At 46.5% G+C, this 12,806-nt stretch overlaps 5 protein-coding genes across 5 annotated transcripts; 3 read left to right on the top strand and 2 right to left on the bottom strand.

The window, feature by feature from the left end:
* Positions 1–1,211: 1,211 nt before the first annotated feature.
* Positions 1,212–3,044, top strand: METBIDRAFT_45381 (uncharacterized protein; the record flags this gene model as incomplete). The annotated part of the gene is made up of 3 exons (XM_018857911.1): positions 1,212–1,427; positions 1,512–1,824; positions 2,065–3,044. The coding sequence occupies 3 exons, from the start codon at positions 1,212–1,214 to the stop codon at positions 3,042–3,044; spliced, it is 1,509 nt and encodes a 502-aa protein (XP_018710326.1).
* A 219-nt stretch (positions 3,045–3,263) lies between these two features.
* Positions 3,264–4,405, bottom strand: SLR1 (Slr1p; the record flags this gene model as incomplete). Its single annotated transcript, XM_018859010.1, has 2 exons — positions 3,264–4,110; positions 4,329–4,405. The coding sequence occupies 2 exons, from the start codon at positions 4,403–4,405 to the stop codon at positions 3,264–3,266; spliced, it is 924 nt and encodes a 307-aa protein (XP_018710325.1).
* Positions 4,406–5,591: 1,186 nt separating this feature from the next.
* On the top strand, positions 5,592–8,972 carry SPT23 (Spt23p; the record flags this gene model as incomplete). Its single annotated transcript, XM_018859009.1, has 3 exons — positions 5,592–5,802; positions 5,865–5,890; positions 5,976–8,972. The coding sequence occupies 3 exons, from the start codon at positions 5,592–5,594 to the stop codon at positions 8,970–8,972; spliced, it is 3,234 nt and encodes a 1,077-aa protein (XP_018710324.1).
* Positions 8,973–9,210: 238 nt separating this feature from the next.
* On the top strand, positions 9,211–10,020 carry HEM4 (uroporphyrinogen-III synthase; the record flags this gene model as incomplete). Its single annotated transcript, XM_018857808.1, has 1 exon — positions 9,211–10,020. The coding sequence occupies one exon, from the start codon at positions 9,211–9,213 to the stop codon at positions 10,018–10,020; it is 810 nt and encodes a 269-aa protein (XP_018710323.1).
* An 85-nt stretch (positions 10,021–10,105) lies between these two features.
* ACS1 (acetate--CoA ligase 1) lies at positions 10,106–12,124 on the bottom strand (the record flags this gene model as incomplete). Its single annotated transcript, XM_018857807.1, has 1 exon — positions 10,106–12,124. The coding sequence occupies one exon, from the start codon at positions 12,122–12,124 to the stop codon at positions 10,106–10,108; it is 2,019 nt and encodes a 672-aa protein (XP_018710322.1).
* Positions 12,125–12,806: the final 682 nt, after the last annotated feature.

The following is a 12,806-nucleotide window of genomic DNA, read 5'->3' as shown; positions in this document are numbered from 1 at the left end:
CAGGATTATACTTTTTTCTGTAGTGTCACAGCGTTTGTCTTCGAGTATGGTATATGAGGGCATCTTTCAACTCGAATTCCAGAATTGATGAAAATATATTGCATCCAGCGATCTAGGCTCTTTCGCGAATTGGCCCACTAGCCTGACCTATCAAACACAAGAGAGCCTTTTACGAATATATATGACCAAAGTTGAGAGTGATATTGAAGTACTTCTAGCACGGATGTTCATCTCTGCCACCACCCTGTACTTTCTAAAATTTAAGGTCATCTTTTAAAGTGTCCGGAACGACATTTTTTGTTTCTTTGTTCGAATTGCAAAAGAACTCACAAGCTAAAACAGTATGACAAAAAAAATTGATATTGTACGTTATACAATAGCAAGCACAACAGGTGCAAGTCATGCACGCAGGGCCGCTATGAAACAGGAGTTGCACGATTTCTAACGGAAGAATAAAGATCAGCCTATCTTTGTTTAAATCAAGGGTCAATCACATTGTTAAGATACCAACAGAACCCTGTACAGGAATTCGTACACATGAAGTATTCATCAAATCTGCCTAATGAGTCTCATCATAGAGCTTCTTCCCCACTTCTGAACGACGAAACCTAGAGCTATATGCATGCCAAGCCCCGCTCCTGGATTCGTTGCGGCGTTCGGTTAAGCCGATTCGAGACGTGTGCATGTAATTTCCAACGCGGCTGCGATCAGAAAAATTGAAAGATCGATTAGATGGGAAAACAGCACCAGTGAAATAGAAAAGAGCAAAACGTGGCACACTTTACACATCGTAACGCTGACCTTGCACAGTGCTTCCAGTTCTTTCTGCAACTTCTTTTGCTGTGAACAGCTCACTCTCTCCATAGTATTTATCAGAACTGTGGTTGTGTGCATATCAAGAGCCAAGTTAGCTTTAGGAAAACCACAGTGTCCCGCAAATTTCTTCAGATAAAAAGTCAACCACAGAAGTTCTCTTCACGTGATTATAGATCTCTTTGAAAACTTCTTGAACGGGCTCGTGCATATATACAGAGCAAGAGCGGATCAGCTTTATACTACATACGGTACATCTGGCAACTCTCTTCTATTGTGTTAGTCTCTCCTTGGTTCTACCGCCATAAGCCTCGATGAAAAAGTTATTCGGTCGAAAATTAGGGCCTGCTTCCGGGGCCCGACATGGGTCTCGTCGCAGATCAGATCTGCAGACATATATGGGAGGTGGAAGCAATGGAGTTAATCTGGATCTGCAAGATGAAATCGCCCATCAATTGGCGCTCACCACGACCCAGTCTGTACCTGAGTCGGACACTCTTTCTTTATACTCGGCAGCACTTTCCGATGCTGAGACATTGATGCTTACACGTGATCAGTGTCTACATCTCCAAGCAACATACCAAGACAACTTCACCTCATACATCCCATATCTTGTGCGAAGACACAGGGCGGAAATAGAGCAAAATGACGCTCCTGATGTCGCTATCAATGGCAGGATTCAGCAATCTGAAACCGAGCTTGAAACACAATGGCGCGGCGAAGAAGATTCCGATGATGATCGGACAATGGTATCACGACTGGAACTGCCTATTCTCATGCATCGTTCCACCACTAGTTACAACTACAAGAGAACCTTGATCATTGCATCAGAGCTTATAAGAAATAGCGTTTATGTGTTTCCCGATGCTGAGTCCTATGAGTTGTTTAAGCACCTCAGAGCATGCAGCAAAAAGATGCGTAAAAACTCGGTTGTTTTATACGACGAGGACTCGAATATTCAAAGGATTCACTCTAAGCGAAATGAGAATGATGACACGGTCTCCTTCTTCAGTGGCCAGCTGACAACTCCAATACCGAATCTGATCCCTGGACGCTCGGCTAGATCTGGGAATACTCAGGTACGCCACCACGTCAACCAAGAGAGAAGATCGCATGTGCCTGGTAGACAACCTTCCATAAATCTTTCCTCGTCACATACGAATTTTAACAATGTCTCGGAGACAAATCGAACTACAACAGCGTACGATGGTCTGAATTCAAGCGAATCCAATGGGCAAGCGTTCTCTAAAGAAAGATTTGCGAGCTGTACAATAGACTCCAGATCCCACATAATACCCCTAGACTACAAAGTCAAAGGATTGGGATTGCCCCTCTTTAAGATCGTGGTTCCCTACATGTCTATATTTCGCCGCAAGACTCCCTACATGATATTTCGCAAATATCTTGAGAAACCAAAACCACCGACCCAGTCGGAGACAATCGAGGATGAACAATTTGAGACTTTTGATTTTTGCACGGTCCATATAAAGACTTTCCAGCAATATAAGAGGTATACATTCGTCATACAGCCCGAAGATGGGCCACAATTCAAGGTTTTGGCTTTTCAAAACAATTACAGACCTTTTACGGACTTCAATTATAAAGACACGCGGTTCCGAGTTTTTGGGACACCCATCGCAATGGCATATCTCGCACACTATAATCCAGAACTCAAACTCCACATTCTAGACAGAAAGCAACCATCGCTTATGGATAATCTCATAGAGAGAAAGACTAGTGTTAATACGTCTGTTCAGGGTAAACTCCAGAGCAGCGGTGAGGAACTCTCCAGTTCTGGCTCTTCTCAGAAACACAAAGAGCCACAAGACGCAATTCCTCACCCACATAACCCCATTTTATTACTGAACATTGAGAGTGTGACTTCTGCCACATACAACAGAACAGTTCCGCATGAAATGCCTCCTTTTGGACGTTTTCTTGATGCTTGTGTTTATCGCAAGAATGCCCCACTACTTCCAAAGAAGTACTCGGAAGTCGGCAAAATAGATGTTTACCAAGACCCATCCGAAATGGCCAATCCTAATCATTCCTCTTCTCTCTCTGTGGACTTGGATAGTCTCGTGTTATCCACAATTCTCTTGACATTACGTGAGACCAATGTGCGTACGACGGTGAAACATCCCGGGCAGTCTCACTCTTCAAAAATGGGTCTTTTAACTGCCATTGCACTTAACAGTGGCGGGAGTATGAACACTTCAGCAGTGATTTGAATCCCGGAAGGCGTGGGGGAAGTGACGCAATCGAAAAGTTAGATCGGGTGAGGCAAGGAAAATAAACATTTATTTATTTTGTTAAATCTTCCCTTAGGGCTCAGTGTACTTGAATTCTGGGGGATAAGGGAGGTGTATTCTATGGTTTGCTTCCCGATGCTAATGGAACTTCACATCAGCAAAAAGGAAACACAATTCTAGTGACTCTTTGTCTTGGGATTAACGGCTGGGGGAGCGGGATCTGGACTTGTCTCTTTTGGGGGAATTGGATCTCGAATAACGGCCCCTGCCATATTCTTCGGGCTCATTAGATGGGAATGCACGAGTGTCAGAGTCTCTCGAATCGTGAGTACCCTCCAAAGCGTGTCTGTCGGAACTGTCGTAGTTTCTATCAGCGCCTCTTCTTCGGTCAGGATTGTGATATTTGTCTCGCGACAGGTATCCATAGTCACGATCGTCAGCTCCGGGGGCTCTATAGTCGTCATACCCACGGTAGCCATAGCTATCCCTGTATGGGGCAGGGGCGTAGCCCCCGTACCCTGGATAAGCAGATCCGTAAGAAGCATCCCGGCCTCCATATGCCGGGTCCCCGCCTCCATAACCAGGCTCACGGCCTCCATAACCAGGCTCACGACTTCCATAACTTGCGTCATGGCCCCCACGGGAGGGGTACGAAGGATAACCTCCGCCATATCCGCCGCTTCCGTAACCGCCTCTTTCGTAGCCATAGTTCTGGTAGCCATAGCCTCCTCTTCCGCCTCTGGGTGGAGCATACGGGCTAGGGTAGCCATAGCCACCCCTTCCACCTCTCCCCATATATCCAGCGCCTCTTCCGGAGTAGCCTCCCCTGCCTCCAAGCCCGCCTCTGAAGCCTCTTCTTGAAGAAATGGGATCGGAGCGAGCAAGCTGCACGGTGAGTCCATCTTTCAAGGCGTAGGGGAAGGACTTGCCGTCGATTTCTAGTGCCTTTTCACAGTCCTCGCTGTTTTTGTACTCGACAAAAGCAAACTTCTCGCCGTCGACGCTTCTTGGAGGTGGAATGTCTAATCTGACGAGCTCTCCATATCTGTGGAAGGTTAGTTTCGTGGTTCGGGTGAGGCATCAGGCAATGGGGCAGAAGGTAAGGAAAGAACAGCTGAAAAACACGCAAGTGCCTTCTGAAAACAGAGCGGGGCATGGAAGCAGTGTCTTTCATTTGTTGGCGTTGCTGGCGCGGCAAGCAGATAAACGAGGGAGGAGAGACGGGTAGGGTGGAGAGAAATTCGTTACAAGGACAAAACGTACTTTTCGAAGTCGGGCGCCAAGTCTGCGGCCTTGGTCTCTCTTGTGAACCCGGTCACGTAGAGGGTGTTTTGGGGCATTGGGGATTGACTCTGGAGACCCACGCTTAACGAGACAACAGAACTCATTGGGCCCGTGGCGCGCGTCACGTGCGCGGGGCACGTGCCGTGCATCACGTGCTCTCCTTGTGCGGAAGATGTGGGGACGTTGTTCGCCTCGCGCTAGGTGTCACGGTGGCACGTGCGCCGGGGTCACGTGTATGCGCGCCCCTATTGCCCAGTTTTGTGAGGCGTTTCCAGCAGGCGTTCTGGAGGCGCTAGCTGCCCAACAAGCGCGCACGTTACATGGCTGCTCATAGTTTATAAGCCTCGATGGCAAGCGTAACCTATCGAATGATAAGCTTCTGCAGCTCCATTGACCAGCAAGAAATGTGTGCCCAACACAGCACAAGCCAAGCGGCCTCCCACATTCTGCTCTGGCACTGATTTGTAGCATTCCCCGGCGGTCTCTTGTTTATTCTTGCTCACCATTCAACCTCCTATTCAGGCGCATAGTAGTAGTTGGAAGGGTAATTTCCAACTTGGTTGGAGCCTGCCCCAAAATTCGTTTGTTTTCGTTCTCGCGATTTCCGATTGGGGAAAGTCCTTGGCTCCAAAAATACAAGTTGCAGTAGGCAAGCCCAAATAGCAAGGAGGGAGCTAAAAAAAAATAATAACGTTCGGAAATCAATTTAAACTTTTGGGCCGTCTGACGAGACACGCCCGGCTGGGAACTTTAATTTACCCTTTGATGATAAGGAATAAGCTATGCTCATCCCCGACCACGGGTGCTATACTATTAAGCCATCAAGAATTATCTGGATGAGAGAAACAAGACTCTTGTCCGTGTAAACGTGTGCTGTTCCAGTTGGGCAATATCGTTCCCTATTGTTTGGGATATGCTGCGGCTCATGGGCCCGCGTTTTTTGGGATCCATGCACTATGTCCTGCCCAACTTACTGCCTCGAAAGGAGAGTGTATGCGACTGCAGTCAGGCAAGAAAAAATGCGACAAACTGTAACAAGAAACAAGGAAGAAAAAAACGAAAAGACCCTAGCCGACCACAGCCTGCTTTAATAACCCCTAATCTGCCATCTGGAAACTCGCCTTCTCACTATACATAGCGCACCCAGCAAGGAAACACGAAGAAACCCTCATCAAGACACCCCTCGGCAGTCTCTCAAGTGACACTGTTCCTTTTCCCCTCATTTCCATCCTCACCGCGCAAATGGCCCTCACTGATGATAATATTGCCACAGAGCACCCAAGTCTACTAGATAAAGACTACGAGGACCAAGACATTTTGAACGAGTTTTTGGACCAGCGTGTTTTTGACTCGCTCAACGCAAACACGCCTCTTGGACAGGGCCAGCACTACCAGGAAGAAGATCCTCTCGATAGCTTCCACAATGACGTGTTCACCAAATTAGAGGCCACAAGTCATGCCAGTATGCTTGATGATGTTGACACCGGTTTTGGCGTTCTAGGCGGGAACATCAAGCAAGAGCCAGAGACGAACGAGTACATGTATTTGAGTCCTCGTGCACACAACTCATACAGTCTGAACGCGAGTCCTACTCATTCCATATCCGATTCTCACTTTCCCTACAAGACCCGGTCTCTCGACGACCACGACATAATCAGAAAGGAATTTTCCAAGGTCAAATTTGGCAACACCTTTATGAAGCCATGCCCTGAAACAATCGATGTGCTTGACTCAAGCGCGTTGGATTTTTCCCCCGAGGCCATGTCCAAACTCCCCTACCTGCTTAATGTCTTGAACCTTCCCTCGTCGTCGCGTGTCGAGACACAGATCAAACTCAAATTCATGATGAGCCCTCCACCAAAAGAGACTTTTCTTCACATTTCACAAGACTTGATATCAAAGAGTAAGTTCTGTTTGCAGGACCCCGTGGAGAGCTTGCCTGAGTTGTTGCAAAAGAACATGCTTTTCGTTGAAACTTATGTGTTGACGTCAGACTTGAGCAAATCTTGCAATATATGTTCCCGGTGTATAAAGCGGGAGCAGAAACGAGCTCTGAGGTCAAAGACTGGCACATCGGATTCCAACGCAGACTCCCCTTCGTCTTCGATCCATGCCTCCCTGAGAAACTACCAAAACCTATGGGATGATGAGAAAATGATAAAAAAAGCAATCTTCTTCAACTGTAAAGAAGTCATTAGCTTTCCCGCTCCAACCGGTTTGGCGAACGACCACTCGAAGGCGCTTGATTTTTCTGCAAGAATAATCTGCTATTGCAGACATCACAAGGAACTGGAGGGATTTAAGTTGCTCTTTGTCGTTAGAGATCACAACAGTAATATTGTGGCCAAGCATCTTTCGAACCCTATTATGATCATGGATCGAAAGAAAACATCAGCTTCTACGATTAAAGAGGGCACTGTTGTACAAGGCGCGTCATCCCATTCGAATCGTGTGGGAGGACCCGATGAATCAAATGAACTAGATAAGTTGCATCCTCTTTCTCCAAACTCAATCGATGACTCTGCATCTGAAGCTTTGGCAAATACCGACACTAACAATGACCCATCCTCGCGTGGCCTCAAAAGGAAAAAGCTATCTTTCGACGACTCCTATAACTCGTCGACTAACCCCATGTTCAATGGAAGTGGGTTTTCGCCGTTGAGTAACAGTGATACAAACGCCTCTATTCATAATCTACATGGGAAAGGTTTTGCAATGAGTAATCATGTGACCTCCATATCATCTCAAAGCTTTCCACAGAGTGTTCTGTTGCCCCGTCAAATGCTGCTGCTGCATCTTCAACATGCTGTTCAAACAGAGCAGCAACCGGCAATTCAAAAGATCATTCCTGCTCAAGGCCCAATCCGTGGAGGTATAGAGGTCACGCTTCTAGGCTTCAATTTTCGTCCGGGCTTAACGGTGAAGTTCGGTTCAAAAAATACCTTGGCAACTCATTGTTGGTCTGAGAGTACAATTGTGACTTACTTGCCACCAGCTGCTCAACCAGGACAGGTCTTGGTGAGCTTTGTGGACCATGATCATGTGATGGTAGGCAACCAGCAACTGATTTTCACTTACACGGATGACACTGATCGCCAACTAATTGAACTTGCATTGCAGATTGTCGGATTGAAAATGAACGGAAAACTCGAGGACGCAAAAAATATCGCAAAGCGCATTGTTGGCTCAGATAATACTGAAGGTGGCTCGAAAATTGCCTCACCTCTGACTCATGCCTCTGACGTCAACCAGGACAGTATGGAGTGGTACGATAATGCGCACAAAGCTGTTCAGAAACTCTCAAGATCAGACTTGTCTACTGAAGATATACTCATCAATTTCCTTTCGTTGGTAGACCTTCCAAATTGCCCCATCATTATACCCAATTGGCAACTATGTAACAGTCAGGGTCAGTCTTTGCTTCACCTTGCCACTTTGAGAAATTACTCCAAGTTGATTGGTTTTTTAATCACACATGGTTGTAAAATCGATATTCAAGATAACCAAGGTTTGACTCCATTATTTTTTGCGTCCATGTGTGGATTCAGAGACTTGATTAGTGTGTTTATTGAGTGCAAGTCCAACTGGGATCTCAAACTCACGAATGAGAAGTCTTTGAAGGATTATTGCGACTTGAATGTTTTGGACGTTTTTAACAAGCTTGAGGTTTCAAACTGGGCAGCAAGCGAAGATTTAAGCAGCGGCGGGGGATCCACCTCCGAGAGTGCGGAAGACGTGTTGATTCGCTCAGGCAGTATTGACTCTTTGAACTCAATGTACATGATGAACTATGGAAGGCAAATCTCCAGAATGCTGACCGATTATTCGGTGTCGCAACACATGAACGAGAAATCCAAGAGCTCGCCACTGTCCTCTTTGAGAAGTGGTGCTCAAGCAATGCGAAAGACCAAAGTCCTGGACCACTATGGTAGTGACTCAACAGATTTCGCGGACTCGGAGTTGGAGTCTGAGGATGATTTCAGTGAAGACCTCGTCAAGCATTCTTCTTCATGGACAAGAAATGTGGATGAGGAGGATTACTATGACGACTACTCTGCAGGTGAAGATAACGGGAATTCCGATGAGGATATCCAAAGTCTATCTTCAGACGAAGGGCCATCACGTCAAGCTCGGCATAGTACGATACCGGGTCTCTGGCAAATGATGAAGACAGCAGTCTTCTTGAATGACAACGAAACTACGCTTCCCTCATACGACGATCTATTCCCTTTCAATAATGGCTTCATGAGACCGAAGACGGAACTCGAAAGGCAGCTTAATAGTGTGGAAGAAGCGGAGGCCCCTTCGGAAAGCTTGTATGAGACTAGCGACCATCAGCCAGAGGATTTGGGAATAGCTTCGGACTCCTCAGAAGATATGGTCATTTCGTACATAAACCATCCACGGAAAGCCATCAAAAACGATAAGATGCTTCTCTTCTTCTGGCTCCCCGTCTTGTTTATGATCATTGGGCTCTTCACGTACCTGTCACTTACGGGGTATAAGGTTGAGTTGATTGAGAAGTTCAAAGAGGCCGGCCGCAACGCGATTGGGAATATTGTTGTCGGGAATGAGAGGCTTTCGCACGTGTTCATGAAGAACAATATTCTGTCCGTGGCCTAATATCGTATGGTCTGAAATGGACTCATATAGCTTTTCTGATGAATCGTGTAATGTAATTATTTGAAAAAAGAATACCCGTAACAGTACTTTAAGGTCTTGATGATCTCCACGCGCCGTAAAGAGCGCGCAGCCTATCACGCGGCTGAGAATACGTCTTAGCAAACCTTTGAATTTACTTCCCCCAAATTGTTTCTCTTAAGCTCCCAAAGACAGGTTGGATAATCAGATACCATTCACAATGACCCGTCTTCGACTTCTCTTGCTCAAAAACAAAACCACGCCGCACGACCCCTATAAGGAAATATTCACCTCTGCTGGTCATGACCCGGAGTTCATACCTCTTCTCAACCATGCGCCAACAGACATAGATGCAACGGTAGACTACCTCACTTCTCTGGAATTTCTTGATAATACCCAAAAATTCATTATAACTTCTCAAAGAGCCGTAGAGGTGCTCCACGAATGCCTTGACATCATCGCTGCTAATGACCCTTCTCATGCCTCCATCATCAGGCGCAAGTGCGGCTATACAGTGGGCCCTGCCACCGAGCAAATACTACTGGATAAAGGTTTTTTAGATGTGAGGGGCGGATGCGAGTCTGGAAATGGCTCTAAACTTGCCGATTTGATTCTAGGAGAGAAAGCCACAGTGCAGGTTGAGAAGGACGATGAGCAGAGCATTGTGTTCTTCACCGGCACAATTCGAAAGGACATCATCCCAGTGAAATTGAAGCAAAACGGGGTCAAAGTTCAGGAGGTTGTGATCTATAAAACCGAACCCAAGGACTCCATAGTGGACAACTTTCTTGAGTGTTGCGAGAAAGACGTAGACTGGGTCGTGTTTTTTAGTCCACAAGGCACAGAGGATATCGTGAGCCACATGGCAGGCGTGTTGCCTCAAAATGTTCGTGTAGCCAGTATTGGGCCGACCACAGAGGAATATCTTCTCATGAAAGGGATCACTCCACACGTTGTGGCGCCTCTGCCCACTGCCCCTGCATTATACGATAGCATCACCTCCTGGGAGTTGAATAATAGACATTCATAGTACACAAAGCCCAGGAATACGGGGCTCTTGAGTCAAATAAATAGCGTTTGCATTTCAAATTCAATATTTCTCAGGGTATTTGCATCTACTTTCTCGATGCCTTCACGACGTCGATGATCTGCAGAACGACACCTGGGTTGGACAATGTGGAGATGTCGCCCAACTGGTCTTCTTCTCCTGCCAACACTTTCCGCAAAATTCTTCTCATGATCTTACCAGATCTGGTCTTGGGCAAATCGTCCACGAGCAAAATCAACTTGGGCGACGCGAAGGGTCCGATCTCCTTTCTGACCGTGAGGATCAACTCCTTCTTCAACGCATCTACAGTAGCTGCATCGTCGGTCTTAAAGTTTCCTTTCAAGGAAACGTAAGCAGCAACGGCTTGACCAGTCAAGTCATCGGCAAATCCAACAACCGCACTCTCGCCCACCAACTCGTGCTCAATCAAGGCGGCCTCGATCTCGGCAGTGGAAAGTCTGTGACCAGAAACATTCACAACATCATCCACACGGCCCAAGATCCAGAAGTAACCATCTTTGTCGCGGGCAGCACCATCACCAGTAAAGTAATAGCCTTCGTAAGCTCCAAGGTAAGTATCGATGAAACGACTGTAGTCATTGAAAATACCACGGGTAATCGATGGCCAGGAGTTCTTGATGGCCAAGACACCTTCAGCACCTTTCTCCTTCAATTCCTCACCGGTTACTGGGTCCAAAATGTGCGCATCGATACCGAAGAATGGGAAAGAAGCTGAACCTGGCTTGGTTGCGGTCACACCAGCAAGTGGAGTCAACAAGTGGGAACCGGACTCAGTCTGCCAATAAGTGTCAACAATATGCGCCTTCCCGCGGCCGATATTGTCATTGTACCAATGCCAAACTTCAGCAGCGATAGGCTCGCCAACAGAGCCAAGAACACGCAATGAGTCCAACTTGTAATCCTTGATATAGGAGGTACCAGCCCTTTTCAACAAGCGCAACGCAGTTGGTGCCACATAGAATTGGGTAACCTTGTACTCGTCAACAATTTGCCAGTAACGAGAGTAGTCTGGGTAAGCTGGCGTACCTTCAAAAACAACAGTGGTGGCACCATTGAGAAGAGGACCATATACGACATAAGTGTGGCCTGTAATCCACCCAATGTCACCTGCAGTGAAGAAAACATCATCTTGATGAACATCAAATGTATATTTGGTGGTCAACATGGCACCAAGCAAGTATCCGGCGGCATTGTGCTGCACTCCCTTCGGCTTGCCTGTGGATCCAGAAGTGTACAACAAGAACAAAGGATCCTCCGAGTTGATTGGAGTGGGTGGAAAATAGTTGCCGTACTTGGCCAACTCCTCGTGCCACCACAAGTCTCTCTTTGGGTTGAAAGGAACATGCGAGTTTTCGGTCCTCTTGAAAACGAGCACATTACGGACATGAGTCAAATCCTTCAAAGCCTCATCAACGATCTTCTTAGTCTCAATAGTTTTTCCGCCTCTCTTGGACTCGTCAGCAGTGATAACGATTCTTGAGTCGGCGTCAACAATACGGTCTCTCAAAGACGTGGAGGAGAAGCCGGCAAAGACAACAGAGTGAACTGCTCCAATACGCACAATAGCCAACAAGGTGACCAAAGCTTCAGGAATCATAGGCAAGTACACTGCAACAGTGTCCCCTTTCTTGACTCCCAATTTGGTCAATGCCTGGGCCAACTTGCAGACATCCTTGAGCAACTCCGCGTATGTGATGATTCTTCCAGTGTTTGGCTCATCACCTTCATAAATAATGGCAGGCTTGTCTGGTGTCTCAATGGCCCAACGGTCGACTGCGTTGTAGGCAGCATTCAATTGACCTCCAACAAACCAAGCGGGCAAATCACCCCCTTTGAAATCATTCTTTGGGTCAACAGGGTAACGAGCAAAGTCGAACGGACGGTCCCAGTGCAAAAGCTGCTTCGCCTGGTCCCCAAAAAACGTGGAAGGGTCCTCAATAGATTGTTTGTACATCTTGTTGTACTCTTCGATGGAAGACAAGTTAGGAGCGGATGTGGATCTGTCGAAGAACCCCTGTGGTGGCTCCGAGGCCTTCTCATGGTCCATAGTCAAAGTCTCAGGCATTTTGGGAAGTCTTTCTCCTGCAACTGTTCAGATATTTTTTGGGAAGTTTTGAATAGAAAGCTGTGAAATCTTTTGGGTGCAAGTCGAGATGCAAGTGTAATCCAAAAAAACAAAAGCTTACGTTGGTGGTAGATTTAAAAGCTAAAAAATTGTTCAAGTGAGGTCAGAGTTAATTGGTGTCTCAAATCTAATCAAAAGAAATCAGGTTGAAGTTTGCCAGATTGCAGAATTGAAATATGGAAGGTCGGACAGCAGGTGCGCTCAATGGTGGATTATATATATTGCCCAACATTGGACAGACACCCCACAATTTCAGACAGTGAGCCCTTCGCCCCACACTCTGGTTGACTGCACATACTGGTATGCGCAGCCAAGAAAGGAACGGTTTTACGAAGTCCGGGGCATTATTGAGTAAGTCTGACAAAACCGCCGAGAAACAAGAAGCGGGGAAGAAAAGCTCTTCAGAATCAAAATCTTAATTCACTAAACCAACTAGGAGAAAAAATGACGTGGTTTCAACAATGTATACACTTTCGAAAATGTGCATCTTGAGGGCCAGGGCTGAAAAGTGGTGCACATATCCTTACTTTTCGGATCAAGGGATATGGGCGGAGCTTAATTCCGAAAGCCACATTTGTTCCCAAAACTATTTTTTTTTTTTTTTTTTTTTTTTTTTTCCCAA

Source organism: Metschnikowia bicuspidata, assembly GCF_001664035.1.
Source record: "Metschnikowia bicuspidata var. bicuspidata NRRL YB-4993 chromosome Unknown METBIscaffold_5, whole genome shotgun sequence".
NCBI lineage: Eukaryota > Fungi > Ascomycota > Pichiomycetes > Serinales > Metschnikowiaceae > Metschnikowia > Metschnikowia bicuspidata.
The sequence above is the reverse complement of the archived record's forward strand: the minus strand, read 5'-3'. Positions and strand labels throughout refer to the sequence as shown.